The sequence below is a fragment of the Osmerus eperlanus genome, chromosome 20, assembly GCF_963692335.1.
Source record: "Osmerus eperlanus chromosome 20, fOsmEpe2.1, whole genome shotgun sequence".
Taxonomy (NCBI): domain Eukaryota; kingdom Metazoa; phylum Chordata; class Actinopteri; order Osmeriformes; family Osmeridae; genus Osmerus; species Osmerus eperlanus.
The window spans coordinates 12,181,987-12,201,935 of record NC_085037.1 but is presented as its reverse complement, the minus strand read 5'-3'; the positions used below and the strand labels follow the sequence as shown (position 1 = coordinate 12,201,935).

The following is a 19,949-nucleotide window of genomic DNA, read 5'->3' as shown; positions in this document are numbered from 1 at the left end:
GATGTCATACGACTTGGCTTGAGTCGGCAGGGCGTCTAACCCTAAAACACACAACTCAAATAAGGGGCACTCCACCTCTAAGACACACACAGAGGATCAGATGACACTTGTAAAGTAAAGCTAGTGTCCTGAGTAGTGTCCAGGGCAAGGAGAGGTCCAGGCTGACAGGGTTGTCGGTTTGAATCTAAAGTAGGTTGCAGCCGATGTGTGTTTCTGAGCAAGGGCACTTTTTTGGCTGCAGGTTGCTAAATTAGAACCTTGAGAGACGGCTGGATTCCAAAGATCACAACCCTGCAATTTAGATGATCCGATTAAATTATATTAAGATTATCGGCTCATGTAATTATATTCAGATTATATTCCGATTATTGGCCAATTGAATTATATTCAGATTTAGATTAGATAATATTATATTCCGATTATTGACTAATTCAATTATATTCAGATTTTGATTATTAGCAGATGGTATCAGACTGAGATTCAGATTATTCAATTAGCAGACAAGAGACATACTTCTACACGTGACGGTTTGATTCGCCAGACACAAAGTAATTTCTTCTGGAGGTTATGATGTGCGTTTGGTGGGAACTTGACTTTCAGTTTTTTGTCACAGAGTCAAGAAACTCCTGTTCTGTCAAAGCCCTACATTTACATTTAGTCATTTAGCAGATTTACAGTAAGTACAGGGACATTCCCCCTGAGGAGAAGTAGGGTGAAGTACCTTGCCCAAGGACACAACATAATTTCGCACGGACAGGAATCGAACCGGCAACCTTCTGATTAATAGCCGATTCCCTAACCGCTCAGCCACCTGACTCCCTGAGGACCTAGCAACCCTGTCACTGTTCCCTTACGCTTCCTGTTAGCATAGTGTTCACTTGGGTGTATCAGACATGCTCTCAAGCATGCATCAAAGCAAGATCACAGATCTGTTTAGACCTTTACCTCTCTCGGGCCTCTGTGGTGGAGGGTGGCGCCCCCTGGTAGAGGCCTCCAGTAGCCCCTCCACGTGGCGCCCAATGGTTTCCTCGGCCGCCGCTGTCGTCTTCAGCACATCGCGCAGCACCTGGCGGAGGCTCGCGTTGGCCTTCCGCAGGAGGTTCCTGGAGGAGAGAGAAGAAGAGAGCGGGATGTTAGCTGCAGGAGGTTCCTGGAGGAGAGAGAAGAAGAGAGCGGGATGTTAGCTGCAGGAGGTTCCTGGAGGAGAGAGAAGAAGAGAGCGGGATGTTAGCTGCAGGAGGTTCCTGGAGGAGGGAGAGAAGAAGAGAGCGGGATGTTAGCTGCAGGAGGTTCCTGGAGGAGGGAGAGAAGAAGAGAGCGGGATGTTAGCTGCAGGAGGTTCCTGGAGGAGGGAGAGAAGAAGAGAGCGGGATGTTAGCTTCAGGAGGTTCCTGGAGGAGGGAGAGAAGAAGAGAGCGGGATGTTAGCTGCAGGAGGTTCCTGGAGGAGAGAGAAGAAGAGAGCGGGATGTTAGCTGCAGGAGGTTCCTGGAGGAGAGAGAAGAAGAGAGCGGGATGTTAACTGCAGGAGAATGTCCCTGTACTTACTGTAAGTCGCTCTGGATAAGAGCGTCTGTGAAATGACTAAATGTAAATATGCTGTACCTCTCTGTCTCTCTCTGTCTCTCCCTCCCTCTCAGTCTCTCCCTCCCTTTCAGTCTCTCCCCACCTCTCAGTCCCTTCCCCCCTCTCTCAGTCTCCCCCCTTTCGCACCTCTATCTTTCTCCCCTTCACCTCTCTATCCCCCCCTCTCTCAGTCTCTCAAGGTTAGTAGGACACATCGACATTAAATTTGGTTTGTTCATGTGGGTGGGTTTGAAATAGGTGGCTGAAAAAAGCACTTATATAGTAGAACTGTATGAAGTTACTTGAAAGGTTTGAGAGAGGGACAAAAGTTGCCCCTGGCAACAGTGCCCTTGTTTGACTACTTCTTTTTTTTTAACCATCTCAAATGAAACTAAATGGTTTCTATTGTGTTAAGTGTTGTTTGTGTTATGTTTGACTAAAACTGAAAGATGAAGATAAACAGACAGGATAATCCAACATGTCAAGAACTACAACCTCAAAAACATGAATAAGTTACAGTAACAGAAGCTCTTCAGACAAAAACGATAAACTCATCAAAAGTGCCTCAAGTTATACTCCTGCTGCATCGAACAAGACCGATAAAGACTTAGAAGAGTCTAAACAAATAGAAGACTAAACAAATAAGACTTAATAAACTGAAAACTAAACAAATGTAAAACCCACCTCTCAGTGGTGATGACATCAGAGCAGGTCGACTCTCCACCATCGTGTGACCGCTCCCCCAGAGCCCTCTTCTCCTTTCCCTCCTCTTCATCCCCCTCTTCTTCCTCCGCCTCTCCTCTCTTCTGTAACAGACGTACCGGCAGGAGAGAGAAGACAGAAAGCAGTCCTGTCATCGTGGCCAAAGACACAAACTCTCCTTCGCTCGCTTCAGAACTCCTGACAGCATCAGAGGGACTCTAAGACACCAGACAATTCAGATGAGGACCAAACTATCTCAGCGCTTTCTCTCTCTCTCACACACACACACACACACACACACTCTCTCTGTCTCTCTCTCTCTCTCTCTCTCTCTCAAATAAACACACACACAGGAGGCGTCTGAAGGGAAAACACTAGTATCTTTGTGCTGCTATGGCAACAGGTGCACCTGAGTGAATGGACAGAAGAAGCTGGCTCCCCCTTCTGGCAAAGACAGAGAACTGACGCTCTGCAATTAGGATAACTGACTCTTTCAGAAACGAGAAAACGATACTGTATGGACTTCACATACAGTACCAGTCAAAAGTTTGGACACATATAGACATATATATGCGCACATTATACCGCACAGCTCCTGCCTTCTTTGATAACATTAAAACCGAATCAGACAAATTGCACTTGCAGAACTTTCTAAAGAACATCTCAGCCCTAACTTCTACAAATGACTTTTAGGCGCGTGTTAGGTCAAGTCTCGTCACGTCAAGAACATTGGACACGGCAGCCATGGCTTCCATGCGAGGAATGCTTAATCATGCAGTAAATGTGTCGTGAAAAGCGAGTGCCCTATTAGAATGTACTTCTCTGAGTGTGTGTGTGTGTGTGAAGGAGAGAGGGAGTTAGAATGTACATACATTGAAAAATTATGGAAAAAAGGTTTAACAAAAGAAAGAATACCTGTTCCTAAATGGTGGTATTTGTTTATGGTTTCTGTTCAGCTCAGCTTCTCACTCACCTGTTCTTCTCTTCCTCCAGAATGTTCCACCTGCTCCATCAGTCTGTGAAGGGCTTTATTCTTCTCCTCCAGCTCCTTCTCCAGTTTCTCCTTCTGCTTCCGGAACCTTCTCTCCACCTCCTCTAGCGCTGCTCCCTGTGTGGGGGGCCTCGGAGGGGGCATCCCCTCTTCCTCCTCCTCCTCCTCAGACTGGGTCTGCACGGCGGAGGAGGTCTCTCCCGCTCGCCTGGCCATGCGGGCCAGCTCGCTCTGCTGGGCGAACTCCACGGACATCTTAACTATGACCTGCCGAGGAAACAACCGAATCGTTTCGTGTTTCTTTCAAAACCGTGACATGGGAATAACACGTTCAATCACAATTAAAGGAGAATGGAAATTAGTCTTCTTAGTTATTGGAATCTTTACTTGTATCTGTAGTTGATGGAACAACGACTAGTATCCGTAGTAAAGAGAATCATAGAAGGTATATTTTTTCACTTTACCAATCCAGCTTGAGTACTAAGACACTGCACACTTGGTCATGCACCACACACCAGTGCCTAAAGAGACCGTTTCCTTTCAATGAACCCTGCAGTGGTCTTTGCATCACTTGTGCTGTTGTTTATTTTTAGACGTTCTGAATTGTGCCTAAGGAAAGTGCTGGTACTTTAAAACACACAGAAGCCCCACATGAAAATATCAGCAGTATCTACTTCTGTCCACTCCTTCAGGATATGTGGCATAACAGAACTTGTTATTCCAACCAAATTCCACAGGGAATTTTTGGGGGTTGAGTTCAAATGGTAAATATTATACCATTTGTTACCTGGCTGGCTAGCATTACCGCAACATCTACATGAGGACAATTACCACTGACATCAGTCACCACAGTAACACCAGTCTCAGAAGTCAGCGCTGGAGACTAGCATCCTCCAGCATCACCCCCAAACACGCATGACTCGAACACAGACCCCCGCAGCCGTAACAGAGTCAGAGTGTTACCTTGGCGATCTCCTCCTCCACTCTCTCCTGGTGGCGCCTCTCCTCGCCGTTGAGCCGTTCCTCCTCCTCCTTCGACAACGCTTCCCCCTCTCCCTCCTCTCCCTCCTCTCCCGCTCCCTTCCTCCCTCCCTGCTCCCTCTCCAGGCTCAGCCTCCGGATCTCTGCGCTGTGCTGCTCCCTGAGAGCCGACACCTCCTGCGTGTACTTGTGGTAGAGCGCTCTCCTCAGAGACTGCAGCTGAGCCGTCAGATCCGCGGACCTGGCCGGCCAGGCCAGCCCCTCGCCCGGGCTCCCCTCCTCCTGGTGCTCCTCCTCCTGGTGCTCCTCCTCCTGGTGCTCCTCCTCCTCCAGCAGCTAGATGTGAGGGAGGGAGGAGAGACGGAGGGGGGGAGGGAGGTAGCGGTAGAGAGGAGGGGACAGAAAAAGATAGACGGAGAGAGATGAGAGAGACAGAGATGGAGAGATTGTGTTGAAAGAGGGAAAGTGATAGAAAGTGGTGAAGGAGGATAAGGGGAGGGGGAGGGCAGACCAGACAGAGGGAAGTAAATGTAAAAAGAAGGAATAACGAGAGAGAGAGAGAGAGACAGTGTCAGTGCATTCATCCATGAATTTCCATAGAGTCTTTTCACAGACCATGACCCCCCCCCCACCCACCCACCCTGACCTCCCCTGCCACAGACAGATCCACCGATTCTCCTCTCTGCCCCGAGGCCTGATGCTCTGATAAACAGAAGCCGTGCCCCACAGAGCTACAATGTTGACAGACAGGCGCTCTCTCTCTCTCTCCATCCCTCCGTACTGGTCTCTGTTGTTGTTGTTTTTTTCTCACTCCATCCCTCAGCTTCATCCATCCTTTACTGTTCAGGCATGTTAATGCATGTTTCATGCAGCTGGAAAGTGGAGTAGCGAGCCGCCGTCCCCCACGCTACACCCCATCCTTACGTAACCACGACGCCTCCACTCTTACCGTCGGTAAAATATACATTGGAAACGACTCCTCGGCCACCAAGGGATCTAGGGCAGGTTTTAGCCAAAGGCTGCTCCCCCCTCCCCCCCTATCCCTCTCCCCCTCCCTCCCTGCATGGGATGGGGGTGTTTGTGTGTGAGTATGTGTGCATGTGTGTGTCAGTGTGTGTGAGCGCAAATGTCAGAGAGTGCGAGGGTGTTTGTGTCTGTGTGAGAGTGTGTGTGTGTGTGTGAGAGTGTGTGTGTGTGTGAGAGTGTGTGTGAGTGTGAGTGTGTGTGTGTGATACTTCATATAAACACCAACCTTTAGTTCTTTCTCCTCTTGCTCCCTCTGAGATGTGAGCTGGGGAACACTGGTCAGGCTGAAAGGAAAAATGAATGATCAACTATGTAGGAAAGTATTTAAAGCAGACATACTGTCCTTCCAATATCCAATGTCAAATGACTGTCATGAGGTAAAATAAAAGATAAAGCATGGTTAATATCATGTCGGTCAGTATCAACAGTGACTTGGATCTAACTTAAGTCCAGAAGTTACAGGCAAAAACTGAAAATGGAAAGATCTGTCTGAATCTTCCATCTATAAGACCACGATACACAGGCAGTTGGATAAAAAGTGCTACAGTTTCCAACCAGCAGGGGGCGATATCCTCTTTTAAATGTTTACCATTTATCGTTTCAGTCAGGCCTCATTTAGAAGAAGGAGAACACGCCACCATTATGATTTAATCATTATATGATATTTCTATAGCAGTACACTTCTCTCTTCATCTCCTATGACCCGCCCCACCCCTCCAGGAAACAACACGGGGACGCCCAGTATGTCAGAACCAACGCTGCAGAGTCTCTGAAACACACCGTTGTGGGTTAGTGGGTTAATGAGTCCTGGGTAACTTCCTTAACCACCCTGGGAATGTTTAATACGCAGGGATTGTTTGAGAAAGCAGTCACCGCGATGTTTTTGTCTATGGAGTCTGAGGACAAAAACAAACGTGTTTTGTCGTATTAAGATTTACTGCTATCCAAATAGCCTGGTGGTATCTGGCTCGTTAAGTCAGAGAACTGTCATTGCAATATCCATGACATATTTTAATAAATCATGCAATTCATTAGCTCTTAATGATGAGACGGGAAACTCTAGACAGCGAGGGAGGCTTAGCGGGGGGGGGGGGGGGGGGAGAGGCCCAGAGAGAGAGGCCCAGGGAGAGAGAAAGAGAGAGAGGGGGTGGGGAGTGAGAGAGAAAGGCAGCGAGAGAGAGAGAGAGAGAGAGAGAGAGAGAGAGAGAGAGAGAGAGAGAGAGAGAGAGAGAGAGAGAGAGAGAAAGGCAGCGAGAGAAAGCGCTATGGCACATAAGAGAAAAGAGAAAGTACAGCATCAAAATTATTCCTTCAAGTGAGGCTTGATGCTGCAGGGTACCAAGATAAGGTTCCCCCAATGAAAGGCGTCCCTAGGCAGCATCTGCCTGCCTCTAAGGTTTCAGCTACCGGATCCCCCTGGGCCCATATCTGGACCCCTCACAGCTGCCACAGCCTGCTGGGAGCTCAGGGATCCTCACCAGAGGGTTTAGACCAGGGCTCTCCAAGCCGGTTCCTGGAGAGCTACCTGCCTGTAGGTTCTCGTTTCTACCTTAGCACACCTGATTCAAATAATTAGCCGTTTGATCGGGCAGGTATCTCTCCAAGAACTGGTTTGGAGACCCCTGTTTTAGACACTATCCAATTCAGAGTGGGGGAAGGTCAATGAGATGGACGTCAAACGTCACCTTCCTAAAACACTTGATTTTCTGAGCTCTGCCTGTCCTGTGATTAGGATTACCTGTTCTGGGCCTGGGATGAGGATGATCTGAGCTGAGACGGGCCTGGGATTAGGATTACCTAAACTGGGCCTGGGATTACCTAAACTGGGCCTGGGATTAAGAATACCTGATCTGGGCCTGGGATTAAGAATACCTGATCTAGGCCTGGGATTAGGATGACCTGATCTGGGCCTGGGATTAGGATGACCTGATCTGGGCCTGGGATTAGGATGACCTGATCTGGGCCTGGGAATAGGATTACTTGATCTGGGCCTGGGATTAGGATTACCTGATCTGGGCCTGGGATTAGGATGACCTGATCTCGGCCTGGGATTAGGATTACCTGATCTGGGTGCCGGGGTCCTCATGCAGGCGCTGTCGCAGCACCATGAGCTCTGTGGCGTGACGCCGCTCACTCTCCTCCGCCTGCTGACGGTGGGAGGACCGGAGACGCTCCACCTCCTGCTTGTGCCTCTCCTCCAGCTCAGCCCGCTGCTTCTGCAGCTCCACCTCCAGTCCGCCCGGGCCCTGGGCGGGGGGCGCCCGGGCCAGCTCGGGGGCGCCTGGAGGGGGTAGACGGGAGGGGGAGTGGATGGGAGGGAGGGGGAGGTAGAGGAGCATGTGGGAGTGCAGGTGAAAGTGGTAGAAGGGAGGGCGGGTGAGTGAGTGGAGGGGGGTAGAGACGCAGGTGGAGCGGGGTAGATTGTTAGTGGAGAGGAGGGGAGGTGAGGGGGAGGAAGATGGGTGAGTGGAGGGGGGGGAGGAAGGTAGATAGACAACCCAAACACACATTTAAACTTACAAACGCCTTCTCTAAGCCTGCCACACGAACACACACACACACCCAAAAACAAAACACACTCACCGGTGCCTCTGTGTTCCTCCAGGCGGGCCTGCCCCTGCCCCTGAACCAGGGTGTGTGAGTGGGCGGCCGCCTGCTCTCGAAGCAGCTCCAGCTGGGCAGCATGGATCTGAGACAGGCTGATGCGCTGGGCCTCCAGCTGCAGCTTACACTCCGTCTGAGAAGTCAGGTCAAGTAGGACTTTACTTTATACCCAGAGGTATAGATATAGATATATGTTGTGTGGTAGAAAAAAAATCTATAAATATTAAACAACGCACAATATCACAATACACTCATCATCTAAAGAGAAGTCAAAACAGAAGTATGAATCTGATGATGAAATGAGAACACAGCAGGGATGCAAAGGTTCAGCGGTTAATGTCAGGAAATTGATCAAATCAAATCAATCTTTACAATTGTTTCCCCTCTCTCCCATGTACTATAAGTCACATCCCTGTGTTTAGATTTCGGTCTGGTTGAGTTTATCACCACTAGTCAATGAATTTGCTGATATTTTTTGTTGAACTGCCTTAAACAGGTTTCGGATGCGTGTTCCTTTGAGGACAGACAGAAAGGGGAAAGTGTATTAAGCCTAATGGCCTCGGTATTCGGACCAGTCATGGGTCTTTGTGGAACATCCATCTCCTTTGTCGCTAAGGGGGCGTGTGAATGGTTTTGCTTCCGCTCACGAGGCGTGCATAGGTGCATCGCTGCCTTGAATGGGCATGTTGTCTTGGAGGTGTTTCTACGTTGCGGATGGAACACCTGCATTAGCATAACATGAGAGGGTCCAGCAGCATCTGTTCTACCAACACAACACAAAGGATGTCCATTGTAAGCTCTTGCCTCTCCTTTCTCTACATCTCTCTACCTCCTTTCTCTCTCTTCAGTTCTCTACCTCTCTCTACCTCCCTCCCTCTCTCTACCTCCCTCCCTCTCTTCAGTTCTCTACCTCTCTCTCTACCTCCCTCCCCCTCTCTTCAGTTCTCTCCCTCCCGTTTTCCCTCTCTCCCCCTGTCATTCTCTACCTCTCTCCCTCCCCCCTTTAACAATTCCCCTTTCGCTCTCTACCTCCCTCCCTCTCTCTCTCTCCATTTCTCTGTCTCCCTCTCCCCCCATCTCCCTCTCTCTCCCTCTCCATCATGAACGTGTTGCAGCTGCACTCATGCAACATCACAACGTCCTTCCTTTTGAAATACTTCAATCGAGCCACAGCAGATCCTGAAAACAATACCAGACGCTCCAGGGCCCATTTGTGTGTGACACATTAAAATAATGTTATTGCGAGACCACCGTGACCCGCGCTGTCACAGCGGCTCCGACGCCCGCCATTCTGGGCTGGAATCGAACCCCTACCCTTCAAACGAATCCCCCCCAAAAAAAGAAAAAGAAAGAAAAATAGTTTTTTCTTTAGTCAACCCAGAACTCAGCCGGAACTACTACTGTATTCCTTTAGCTTCCAACAGTCCTGTGCGGAGCCCCAACAGGTTCCTGTATCGACCTTTGAACCCCTGGCTGTAGCCGTTTGAAGCATCAAAGTGACTCAGAGCTGAAAAAGCACAGAGGATGTGAGCTCTATTGACATTTACATGCTCTGTAGACTCCATCCTCGCCTCTCGTTGCTGGGCTACAGCGTCGGGCGCTGGCTCCACCCCTCTGCTCCTCTGCTCCTAGGGGAAGAGTCGAAACAAACGCACCACCGCAGCTTGTGAGCGAATCTGTCGATTTTTTGCTGACAAACTGCGGGAAGATTTATGAAACGACTACACAAAGTGGTTAATGTTCAAGGACGATGCGGAATGGTTGACAACTTCCTGAAAAGCAATGTCAAGTGAGCAGTATTGCATTTTGTTGTGAAGCACTTTGTGATTTTTATCTGTGAGAGGTGTTATACAAATACAGTAGTGTATTCGATCTACTATAGCCACTGTGGTGCTGGTTATATTTAAGCTGTTTGTCTGTAGAAACCTGTTGCTTGCACTGATCATGAAGGTCCTGCGTAGCCCCTTATCAAGTCCTTCCAATGAAAGACAGGCAGAGGGATAGAGCGGTGTTTTAGATGCTGAGAAGCAGCCTTGTCGCACAGGTGAGATCCACACAGACGGATGTGACAAAATGGCTTCTCACCTCTGACCAACACTTACTCCCCTGAAACTACAATGCCTGTTTTTCTTAGTAAAAGCTGAGTTACATAGCCAGAGAGATAGATGTACTTGACGAGAGAAGATTCCCTCAGGCATTTTTATTATTTATTTAAAATGTTTAAGCTTTGAAGATAAGGATCAGAACTTGTAGTTATTATTAAGAATGCATATGGGCTTGACATAGGGAAACTTACACTGTGGTGCACATGAAGAGGAATATCAATTCAGTTCATCTGTCTGCTGTTTGTACCTTCTGCATGCGTGTTATTTTCTCCAACTTGAGTCTCTCATAAACACAGTGTCTCATAAACACAGTGTCTCATAAACACAGTGTCTCATAAACAGTCTCTCACAAACACAGTCTCTCATAAACAGTCTCTCACAAACACAGTGTCTCACAAACACAGTCTCTCATAAACTCCAAATGGTTTGTCTGATATCTACAGGAAGATACCAAGCCTCTTTTTTCATGTATATAAAAGGTTCTAAGGCATAGAAACCCTTTGTAATTCACAAGTGTGTCTGAAAATGTCATATTTTCCATTTTGTTTTTAAAAACAAAACCCAATTTTTCGCCCAGGTATTAATTATACATTTCTGAGTACCCTGTGTATTTAAACCGATATCATATTAAGCGTGACAGCAGCAATTAGTTTTCGGTGTAATTTCAATCACAATACAACCATTTTAACAAGCTCAATCCAACGTATAATTCCATGAGTCCCTTGAAAAAAGGCAAGGCACTTATCGTAGCGGGGGCTGTCAGCTGCAACTACAGCGGCAGGAGCAAGTAAAATCCCTACCTTGTTCTCTACGTCGTTGTCGTGGCACCCATCTGCGGCGTCTTCCTCCCTGACCCTCTGCCGCGAGCGCGTCTCAACCAGGCTCTCCATCTGAGCCTGTGTCTCCCGCTCTGCAGCGCTTCCAGCCTGTTCTCCCTCGCACGCCCCAGCCCCCTCCTCCTCCTCCTCCACCTCCTCCTCCTTTCTCTCGGCTCTCTCTCCTGCCTGGGCTGAGCTGTGGCGATCCTGCTTCCCCCTCTGCCGTCTCCTGCGCCTGCTTGACCCCGAGGGCTTCGATGAGGGGTCGCGTTCTGCAGGTCCCTCCCTGGTCTTCTGGACCTTCGCCTCCGCCGCCGCTGGCTTGGAGGCTCCCACTTGGCCCTGGAGCTCGCGGGCGGACCGGAGGTAGTCGCGCTCCTTTTCGGCTTTCTGTAACGAGGAGCGCAGCCCCTCCACCTGGTCCCGGAGAGACGTGATCTGGAGGGTGTGATCCTGGACGGCGCAAGCTGGAGACTGCGCTGCGTTCCGTGGCTCGGAGCTCTCACTCTGAGCAGCTCTCGACGCCCGTCTGTCCATTTTTAATTCGCTCTCCCTTTTCTTTGAGGTCTCTCGCTCTCTTTTCAGTTCTCCCTCCAGGTTTTCGTTTCGGGAGATGACCTCCTTGTTCTCAGTCCTGACCTGTGTCAGCTCTGCCTCTAGCTGCTCTGCCTCCCTCTGTGTAACAAACAGACTCTCAGTAACCTCAGACAGCCTGGCGGTCAGGCTGTCTTTCTCACTCAGGGCAACCTCAAGCTTCTCCATCACTTCAGTAGCATCTTTCTCCGTAAGTGCAGAGTCCCCTGCAGAGATGTGTTCCACTTCACGGTGCTCTTTAACCTCCAAATTTTGTAACTCGAGGCTTTGGATTTTTGCTTCGAAGTCGAGTGTCTCTTTTAGTCGAATTTTTTCCATCTGTGCCTTCACCTCAATCAGGCAAGAGTACTCCTCCTTCAGCTCCTGGTAGTTAACTTCAAAGTTTTTTTCAGCAAAAGAGAAAGTACTCTTTTGTTTTTCGACCTCCCCTCTGAGCTCAACGACCTGTTGCTGCCTTTGTTCGTTTTCTGATGTAAGAGACTTAATCGTTTTATTTTGTGACTCCACCTCCTCTTTTAAGGCTTCATTGTTCCGTCTCAAAATCATCTTCTCGGATTCCTGCGCTTTCCATTTTTCACCCCAGCCCGTTTCTTTCTCCTTGATTTGGTTTTCCAGCAGTTCGTAGTTCCTGAGCACTTTCTGGACCTCCCTCTCCAACCGAACTCGTTCCTCTCCTCCCTTTCTCAGCTCCTCCACCTCCACCTGCAGCTCCCTCTGCTGATCCAGCAGCTCATCGGCTCTGGAGCTATGCAGAGCGAGTTTCAAGTCTTCTTTCAGCGCCACGATCTGGTGCATCAGCTCGTCCCGCTCCAAGGCAGACGCTGCCCGCTCCCCCTCCATCGAGCGCAGCCTATTCTCGTAGCCGCTCCGCGTCAGCTCCGACGCCCGCTCGTGCTTGACGGCCGCCTCGTTCAGAAGGTTCTCCGCGTTGAGGCGGCTCTCCCTCTGGAGGTCCTCCCTCAGGAGGGTGAGCTCCTCCTCGTGGCTGAAGAGGAGCTGCGTCCTCAGCCTGTCCAGCTCCGCCTCCTGGGACTGGGCCATGCGGTCCAGCACCGCGTCCTTCTCCCGCTCCATCATCTCCAGCTTGATCTTGTAGTTCGTCGTCTCCGATTCGTGCTTCACCTCCGCTTCCTCGGACGCCTCCCCGGCGGCGACCAGCTGCGCCTTCAGCCCGTCGATGGTTTCCCGGAGTCTCCTCAGCTCGCCGTCGAGTTTCTCCTGCGAGGCGGCGCTCAGGGACTCTTGCTCCGCCCTGGACGAGCGCAGGTCCCTGAGCAGGTCCCTCACCTGGCCTTGGAGGTGGAGTTTGTCCTGGGCAACCTGGTTCAGCTCGCGGCTGTCTCTCTCCTGCAGCGCCCGGGCCTCCCAAAGCCTCTCCTGGAGCTCCGCGATCCTGCCGTCCAGCTCGGCCACCGCCTCGGGGCTCGGACCGGGGATGGGAGCGGCCTTCAGCGTCTCCAGCTCTGCGCGATGCTGCTCCGTCAGGCGGTCGATCTGCGCCGAGTGCTGCGAGCGAAGCTCCTGCTTCATCTGGACGATCTGCTGGCCGTACATCTCGTCAAGCTCGGCACGGAGATGCTCCAGCTTCCCGGAGGATGCGTCCGTCCTCTGGAGTGACTCGCTGTCAGACAGGCTCCCCTGGTGGCATCGCTTCTGGAGGTTCTCCACGGTCCCCATCAGCTGCTGGATCTCACCGGACGACATCCGCTCCTTCTGTCTGGAACTTGACAGCTCCGCTTTGCAGCTTTCCAGATCCACCTTGGAGCTGTCCAATTGAGTTTTGTAGCTTTCCAGATCCACCTTGGAGCTGTCCAATTGAGTTTTGTAGCTTTCCAGATCCACCTTGGAGCTTTCCAGTTCCACCTTGGAGCTGTCCAATTGAGTTTTGTAGCTTTCCAGTTCCACCTTGGAGCTGTCCAATTGAGTTTTGTAGCTTTCCAGATCCACCTTGGAGCTGTCCAATTGAGTTTTGTAGCTTTCCAGCTCCACCTTGGAGCTGTCCAATTGAGTTTTGTAGCTTTCCAGATCCACCTTGGAGCTTTCCAGTTCCACCTTGGAGCTGTCCAATTGAGTTTTGTAGCTTTCCAGTTCCACCTTGGAGCTGTCCAATTGAGTTTTGTAGCTTTCCAGATCCACCTTGGAGCTGTCCAATTGAGTTTTGTAGCTATCCAGCTCCACCTTGGAGCTGTCCAATTGAGCCTTGCAACTTTCCAGCTCTTGGGATTTTACAGTCATGTGCTGTCTGAGGTCATTCAGTTGTGTTTCTGAGACCGCCACTTCTCCTCTGAGCTGGGCCAGTAAGTGATCACTTTCCAACATGCCTTTTTCTCGCGCCGCAATCAGCAGGTCTTTCTCTCGTAGCCTCTGTGCGTGGGATTCCTCCTCCCTCCTTCCTACCAGCTCAAGTTCCTCCTTGAGATGTGCCAGTGTATGCTTATACCCTGTAATTATTGCAGTTTGTTCAGTAATCATCAAGTCTTTTTCATTCGCCCTTTGGGTAAACGATTCCTGCCCGCAGCCCGAGAGTGCTAGCTCCTCTTTAAGCTGGGCAAGGGCACGCTCATGTCCCAACATCATTATTTCTTGTTCAGCAATCAGCAGGTCTTTTTCATTTAGCCTTTGTGCAAAAGATTCTTCTGTTCTCCTCTCAACCTACAAGAGAAAAGTAGGCCTTAGAAGAACCAATACTGGACAATGCCTGATCAATGTCTAAATAATACTATACAATGGAAAATATAAAATAAGATCTAAATAATCTCGAGCTTCACCCACCATCTCGGCTTCGCTGAGGCGGTGTTGGAGCTGAGTGACCATCAGAAGCTGCTCCGCGCTTCTTTCCTCGTGACCTTTGACCTTGGCGGCCATGTCGTCCGCCTGCTGTTGGCAGAGGAGTAGCTGCTGCCTGGCCTGCAGGAGGTCGGCTGCCGCGCTGCTGTGGCTGCTGTTACGCAACATCTCTCCGGCCTGAAGCTGTCGATCAAAACCAGGGGATGGGAAGTTACATTTACATTTAGTCATTTAGCAGACGCTCTTATCCAGAGCGACTTACAGTAAGCACAGGTACATTAGGGCAAGTAGGGTGAAGTGCCTTGCCCAAGGACACAACGTCATTTGACACGGCCGGGAATCGAACTGGCAACCTTCAGATTACTAGCCCGATTCCCTAACCGCTAAGCCACCTGACTCCCAGTTCAGTGGGAATCCGGGTTGGGGACGGACGGACATTTTTATTCATAAATGTATCTACAAATGTTTTTGTATATATCTTTATACAATGGTCTGGGTGAATAATTATGATCAGATGTCTCGAGTCTATGGCCACACTTGGGATTAGTTTAAGAAATGTGTGCTTGTGTGACTAAATTGCCTGCTTGGGTTCCCCTTTTTAAAGTTGGTAAGGAGGAACGAGTGTGCATGCAACAAGGACATGACAGAACAAACAAACTAGAAGAAAAAAAAGGGGGGGGGGGGGGTTTACCTGCTGGAACTGAATTTGCAGTTTCTGGCTCTGCTCAGTCATCTCCAGGAACTCTCTCATTATCTCGGCCTTCTCCTCCCGAGCCTGTTGGAGATTGGCTGTGAGCTGGGTGATGATGCTGTCCCGCTGTTTCAGAGCCGCTTCAAAGTCCTGCAGCTGAGAAAGAAGAAGGATTACTCTTCAAAGTCCCCATAAATTTCGTTTTTTATACGTCCTTAATACAACAAACACAAGATCAAGACCAGGCAGTTTCACTCGTCAAGCTTTGGAGACTCTGCGAGACGTTATAAAATCAGTCAGGTGGCTTAGCGGTTAGGGAATCGGCCTATTACTCATTAGGTTGCCAAAATGACGTTGTGTCCTTGGGCAAGGCACTTCACCCTACTTGCCTCGGGGAGAATGTCCCTGTACTTACTGTAAGTCGCTCTGGATAAGAGCGTCTGCTAAATGACTAAATGTAAAAACATACGGTACATTCGCCAGGAAAGACAAATATAGGTTTTATTACTCATCCTCGGCCTGGTGCTCTATGATGAGGTCAGGGGTTATCATCAATTCAAAGCTGAGGGCTTATCAAGTATGTGCATTTATGTTAAGGCCAGTACAATTACATAATACCAGGTCGGTTTGAAGGACACATGATAACTGATGCAAAGTGGATGGAGTGGATCCAAACACTGTTTAACGCTACAACATTCAGCCAAAACATAAAAAAAAAAACACAGAACTCGCCAAAGAGGTGGGTAAAATGCGACAAAGATTGACGTCTATATGAAAGAAAAAAAATATGAGCTTTGTCACGAAAGGGCAGACGCTGAACCTTCAGTTCACGACAGGTCCGTTCACCGTCGGTGCCACCTTCGCTCACTATTACCTGCTGTACCCCTTTGTTCACTATTACCTGCTGTACCCCTTTGCTCACTATTACCTGCTGTACCCCTTTGTTCACTATTACCTGCTGTACCCCTTTGTTCACTATTACCTGCTGTACCCCTTTGCTCACTATTACCTGCTGTACCCCTTTGCTCACTATTACCTGCTGTACCCCTTTGTTCACTATTACCTGCTGTACCCCTTTGTTCACTATTACCTGCTGTACCCCTTTGTTCACTATTACCTGCTGTACCCCTTTGCTCACTATTACCTGCTGTACCCCTTTGCTCACTATTACCTGCTGTACCCCTTTGTTCACTATTACCTGCTGTACCCCTTTGCTCACTATTACCTGCTGTACCCCTTTGCTCACTATTACCTGCTGTACCCCTTTGCTCACTATTACCTGCTGTACCCCTTTGCTCACTATTACCTGCTGTACCCCTTTGTTCACTATTACCTGCTGTACCCCTTTGCTCACTATTACCTGCTGTACCCCTTTGCTCACTATTACCTGCTGTACCCCTTTGCTCACTATTACCTGCTGTACCCCTTTGCTCACTATTACCTGCTGTACCCCTTTGCTCACTATTACCTGCTGTACCCCTTTGCTCACTATTACCTGCTGTACCCCTTTGCTCACTATTACCTGCTGTACCCCTTTGTTCACTATTACCTGCTGTACCCCTTTGTTCACTATTACCTGCTGTACCCCTTTGTTCACTATTACCTGCTGTACCCCTTCGAAGGCAGACCGGACCTCCTCCAGTTCTCCTCTCAGCTCCTCCACCGCCCGGCTTTTGGCTGCCAGTTCATCCTCCACGTCCTGGACACGTCCTTCCTTTCCCTCCTTCTGCAGAGGGTCCACTTCCTCCTGGAGAACAGACAAGGACAGCTGGCTAAGCCATCGCAGACAAGGCCTGCCCCTCCCCCCAGTGAACAGGGCAAAGGAAGCATCTCAGTGATCACTTAGCTTGCAGACAATCAACACCGGACCGACAGAGAGAGTGACAGAGAGAGAGACAGACAGGCAGCTGTCGAGGAACGTGATGCGACAAGTGGCCCGATAACTTCACCTTTAGCAGATGTCTTGTTACTTTGAGACTCCATTATCCCTATCTGCTATATACTGTGGCACTAACAAGCCATCCATTTCTCTAGCTTTCCCATTTCCCTCCCCCTGGCTGCCTGCAAACACCATTACCTGTGCCATGGCAATTGAATAGCTCTTATACAACGGCCATCTCCCTCCCTCCCTCCTTCTATTCCCCACCTCCATTCTCCTTCCCCTCTCTCTGATATTCTCTCTCTGTCTCTCTCTCCAACTTCAAGAATAATTTACAGCACTGAAATGTCACGTACACCTCATTCACCCCCCCGTCCATTCAAACCACTCTCCATCCTCCCTTTAAAATAGTTATTAGCTTAAGAGATGACCATCTCTGGGGTGGTGAAGGCCATAGACTCCCAAACATGCATAATTTTAATGAAGCACATACTGAAATCCCAGAGGCATAGAATAAAAGGCACTTGGTTAGTGAGTTAGCGGGGAATCTTGGTTATCTTGGCAGTATGTTCATTGTGTGCAAAGGAAACAGTACAGCATAGAAGGAGAGTGCAATGGAGCATTAAGTCATAGTTGATCAGCAAGACAGCGCAAGACTTGCTCATTGATCGTCTTTACTATACCCAGATAAACTCCGTGTAGGACTGCATTGGGATCTCAGTCGTCTCATGGCATCCGTTTACCTGTCAATTCACAATGCTACTGTTGAGTCTGTCATCTCAGTCCCATTACCAGGCTAATTATGATGGTGGTTACGCACAAAGTGAAGAACACAATTAAATCTGGTATTTGATTTTTCCTAGTCTTTGTCACACTGCATTGTAACGGCACTCTTCATTAAGCCATTCAAATCACAGTATGTGACAGGAAAGGCTTTTAATGGCAGCTCTGAGAAAAAGGAGAGGGGCAGGGACACGGCTTTGACTTTATCGAGTTAACCCTTGTGCTGCCTTCGGGTCACGTGACCCAAAGGTTCATAACGAACCATCGTTGTGTTTACCCAATTTTACCCAATACAAAAACAAATAAAAAATAATTTTCTTTTAACCTTTGCAATGTGGGGGGGTCTGAGACACCCCAACGGTTAAAAGAATATGCTTCACTTTGTTTTTGTATGCAGTAAATTCGTCGCAATACGACGGTGGGTCACAATGACTGATGGGTCAGAATGACCCGAAGATAACACAAGGGTTAAGAGAAATAGCTGTGACTGGGTGAACCAAGTGCCTGGCAACAAGCTAGTGGAGTCATGTGGTATTTTGTCAGAAGTGACCAGAGCCAACATGCCTGGTATTAGAATTCATCCCTGGTTGAAGCACTTTAAATCTGATTAAATTCCAATTCCTAAAACCCTTGGACATACATTTAGGTTTACCATAGACAAAGATTGACAAATTCATCAACTCTCCTTGTGGGGTATATTCAAACAGTGTTCCAAGTGTTGCGGTTGTGTGTTGTTGTGAAAATGGTTCTTGGTAAATGTAACCGCCTACATTTCTACTCACCTCAGACGAATAGTCTTCAGCTGTGGTGGACAACTCACTCTCAGGCTGCAACGGAAATACAGTAACACTGTTAGACAGGGGAGTCAGGTGGCTGAGCGGTTAGGGAATTGGGCTAGTAATCCGAAGGTTGCTGGTTCGATTCCTGGCTGTGCAAAATGACGTTGTGTCCTCGGGCAAGGCACTTCACCCTACTTGCCTCGGGGGGAATGTCCCTGTACTTACTGTAAGTCGCTCTGGATAAGAGCGTCTGCTAAATGACTAAATGTAAATGTAGACTTCATCAGCACATCAAGGGGACAATATGAAGATAAACAAAAGTCTACATGACAAAAAAATACAATAAAAAAAGATTAAGATATTGAAGTCTGTAGGACCAAGATCAAACATTGGTACGACTAAACTAAGCAACTAAACAGTGCTGGAGAAAGATGATGTCCATATCCATAGGAGACTTAGTGCTACTTTCACACTGGTTGTCTGATCTCTTCACTTGATTATTTTAAATTCAACAGCAAATGTATTCAGCAGAGCTTATAGGACACAAGAATACTACATAGTTGTGGCCATGGAGCTCAGAGTTATTCATTTATTTTGTATCATTCTCAAACAAGGAACACATCTGGTGCTTTCCCCATCCCATGATTTATACGAAAATAATAAAGGATGCCAAAACACTAGAATTTAACAGCGTTGCAACAAAACATAATTGATGCACCTTGAAACACACTAAACCCAACAAGCTAAACCTGTGTCGTTATGAAACACCATCAGCACCTCAATCTCTCTCCCACATGTGAACATTATTTGCCCATACGTCCACACATGCTAAAGATCCCCTGTTCTGTGTAAGCAACAAGTGTCTTAACTGACATTGGTTGGTTGCTATACCAAAACAAGCGGTTAGCACTACCACAGACATACTGTAGCATAAATCTCCTCTGCCACCTCTCTCTCTCTCTCCCTTTCTGCCGCATATTCAAGTGCCTAAGAGAGGACACTTTGAAGCTCCGGTGTTTCCACAGCAACCCCTCTCTCTCTCTCAGGGGAGAAAGTTGCGTTGCTACTTGCAACATCTCTGTGGTAATTCAATTGAGGGCCCAGGCCAATTACACTTTTTTTTTTGTCTCTTAACCCTTGTGCTGCCTTCGGGTCACATGACCCAAAGGTTCATAACGAACCACCGTTGTGTTTACCCAATTTTATCCAATACAAAAACAAATCTTTTTTTTTCTTTTAACCTTCACAATGTGGGGGGTCTGAAACAGCCCGATGGTTAAAAGAAAATGCTTCACTTTGTTTTAGTATGCAGTAAAGTTGTCGCAATACGACGATGGGTCACAATGACTGATGGGTCAGAATGACCCTAAGATAACACAAGGGTTAAAATAAATGTCAAATGATTTATACACTATAATAGCAGAAATATATTAATTTTTTTTAGCACAGATAGATTCGTCATTTCAAAGCACATAGGCAGATTTTGTTTTTGAAGGGTCATTTTATGCCATACAAGGGAACAAACACCTGTTAAGATATTTTGGTTTTGAGAAAGCCAAGATATCTTTCCATCACAGTTTGATGAAGATTGTGGAAAGTTTGTACAAACTAAACGAAATGTCTTCCAATGAGTCAGTGCTTCCT

The 19,949-nt window shown here is 48.4% G+C and overlaps 1 protein-coding gene across 1 annotated transcript in view; it reads right to left on the bottom strand.

Moving 5' to 3' along the window:
• akap9 (A kinase (PRKA) anchor protein 9) overlaps positions 1-19,949 on the bottom strand; it is a 63,641-nt gene that overhangs the window by 30,463 nt on the left and 13,229 nt on the right. Inside the window, exons 3-18 of the mRNA XM_062487166.1 lie at positions 18,309-18,353; positions 17,427-17,486; positions 16,468-16,611; positions 14,865-15,020; positions 14,159-14,356; positions 13,565-14,038; positions 13,418-13,480; positions 10,775-13,144; positions 9,417-9,497; positions 7,849-8,002; positions 7,327-7,546; positions 5,492-5,549; positions 4,222-4,575; positions 3,241-3,525; positions 2,250-2,371; positions 946-1,103 (exon numbers count right to left, since the gene is read on the bottom strand). Coding sequence (XP_062343150.1) covers positions 946-1,103; positions 2,250-2,371; positions 3,241-3,525; positions 4,222-4,575; positions 5,492-5,549; positions 7,327-7,546; positions 7,849-8,002; positions 9,417-9,497; positions 10,775-13,144; positions 13,418-13,480; positions 13,565-14,038; positions 14,159-14,356; positions 14,865-15,020; positions 16,468-16,611; positions 17,427-17,486; positions 18,309-18,353 — 4,942 coding nt within the window. The remainder of the gene's footprint in view (positions 1-945; positions 1,104-2,249; positions 2,372-3,240; positions 3,526-4,221; positions 4,576-5,491; positions 5,550-7,326; positions 7,547-7,848; positions 8,003-9,416; positions 9,498-10,774; positions 13,145-13,417; positions 13,481-13,564; positions 14,039-14,158; positions 14,357-14,864; positions 15,021-16,467; positions 16,612-17,426; positions 17,487-18,308; positions 18,354-19,949) is intronic.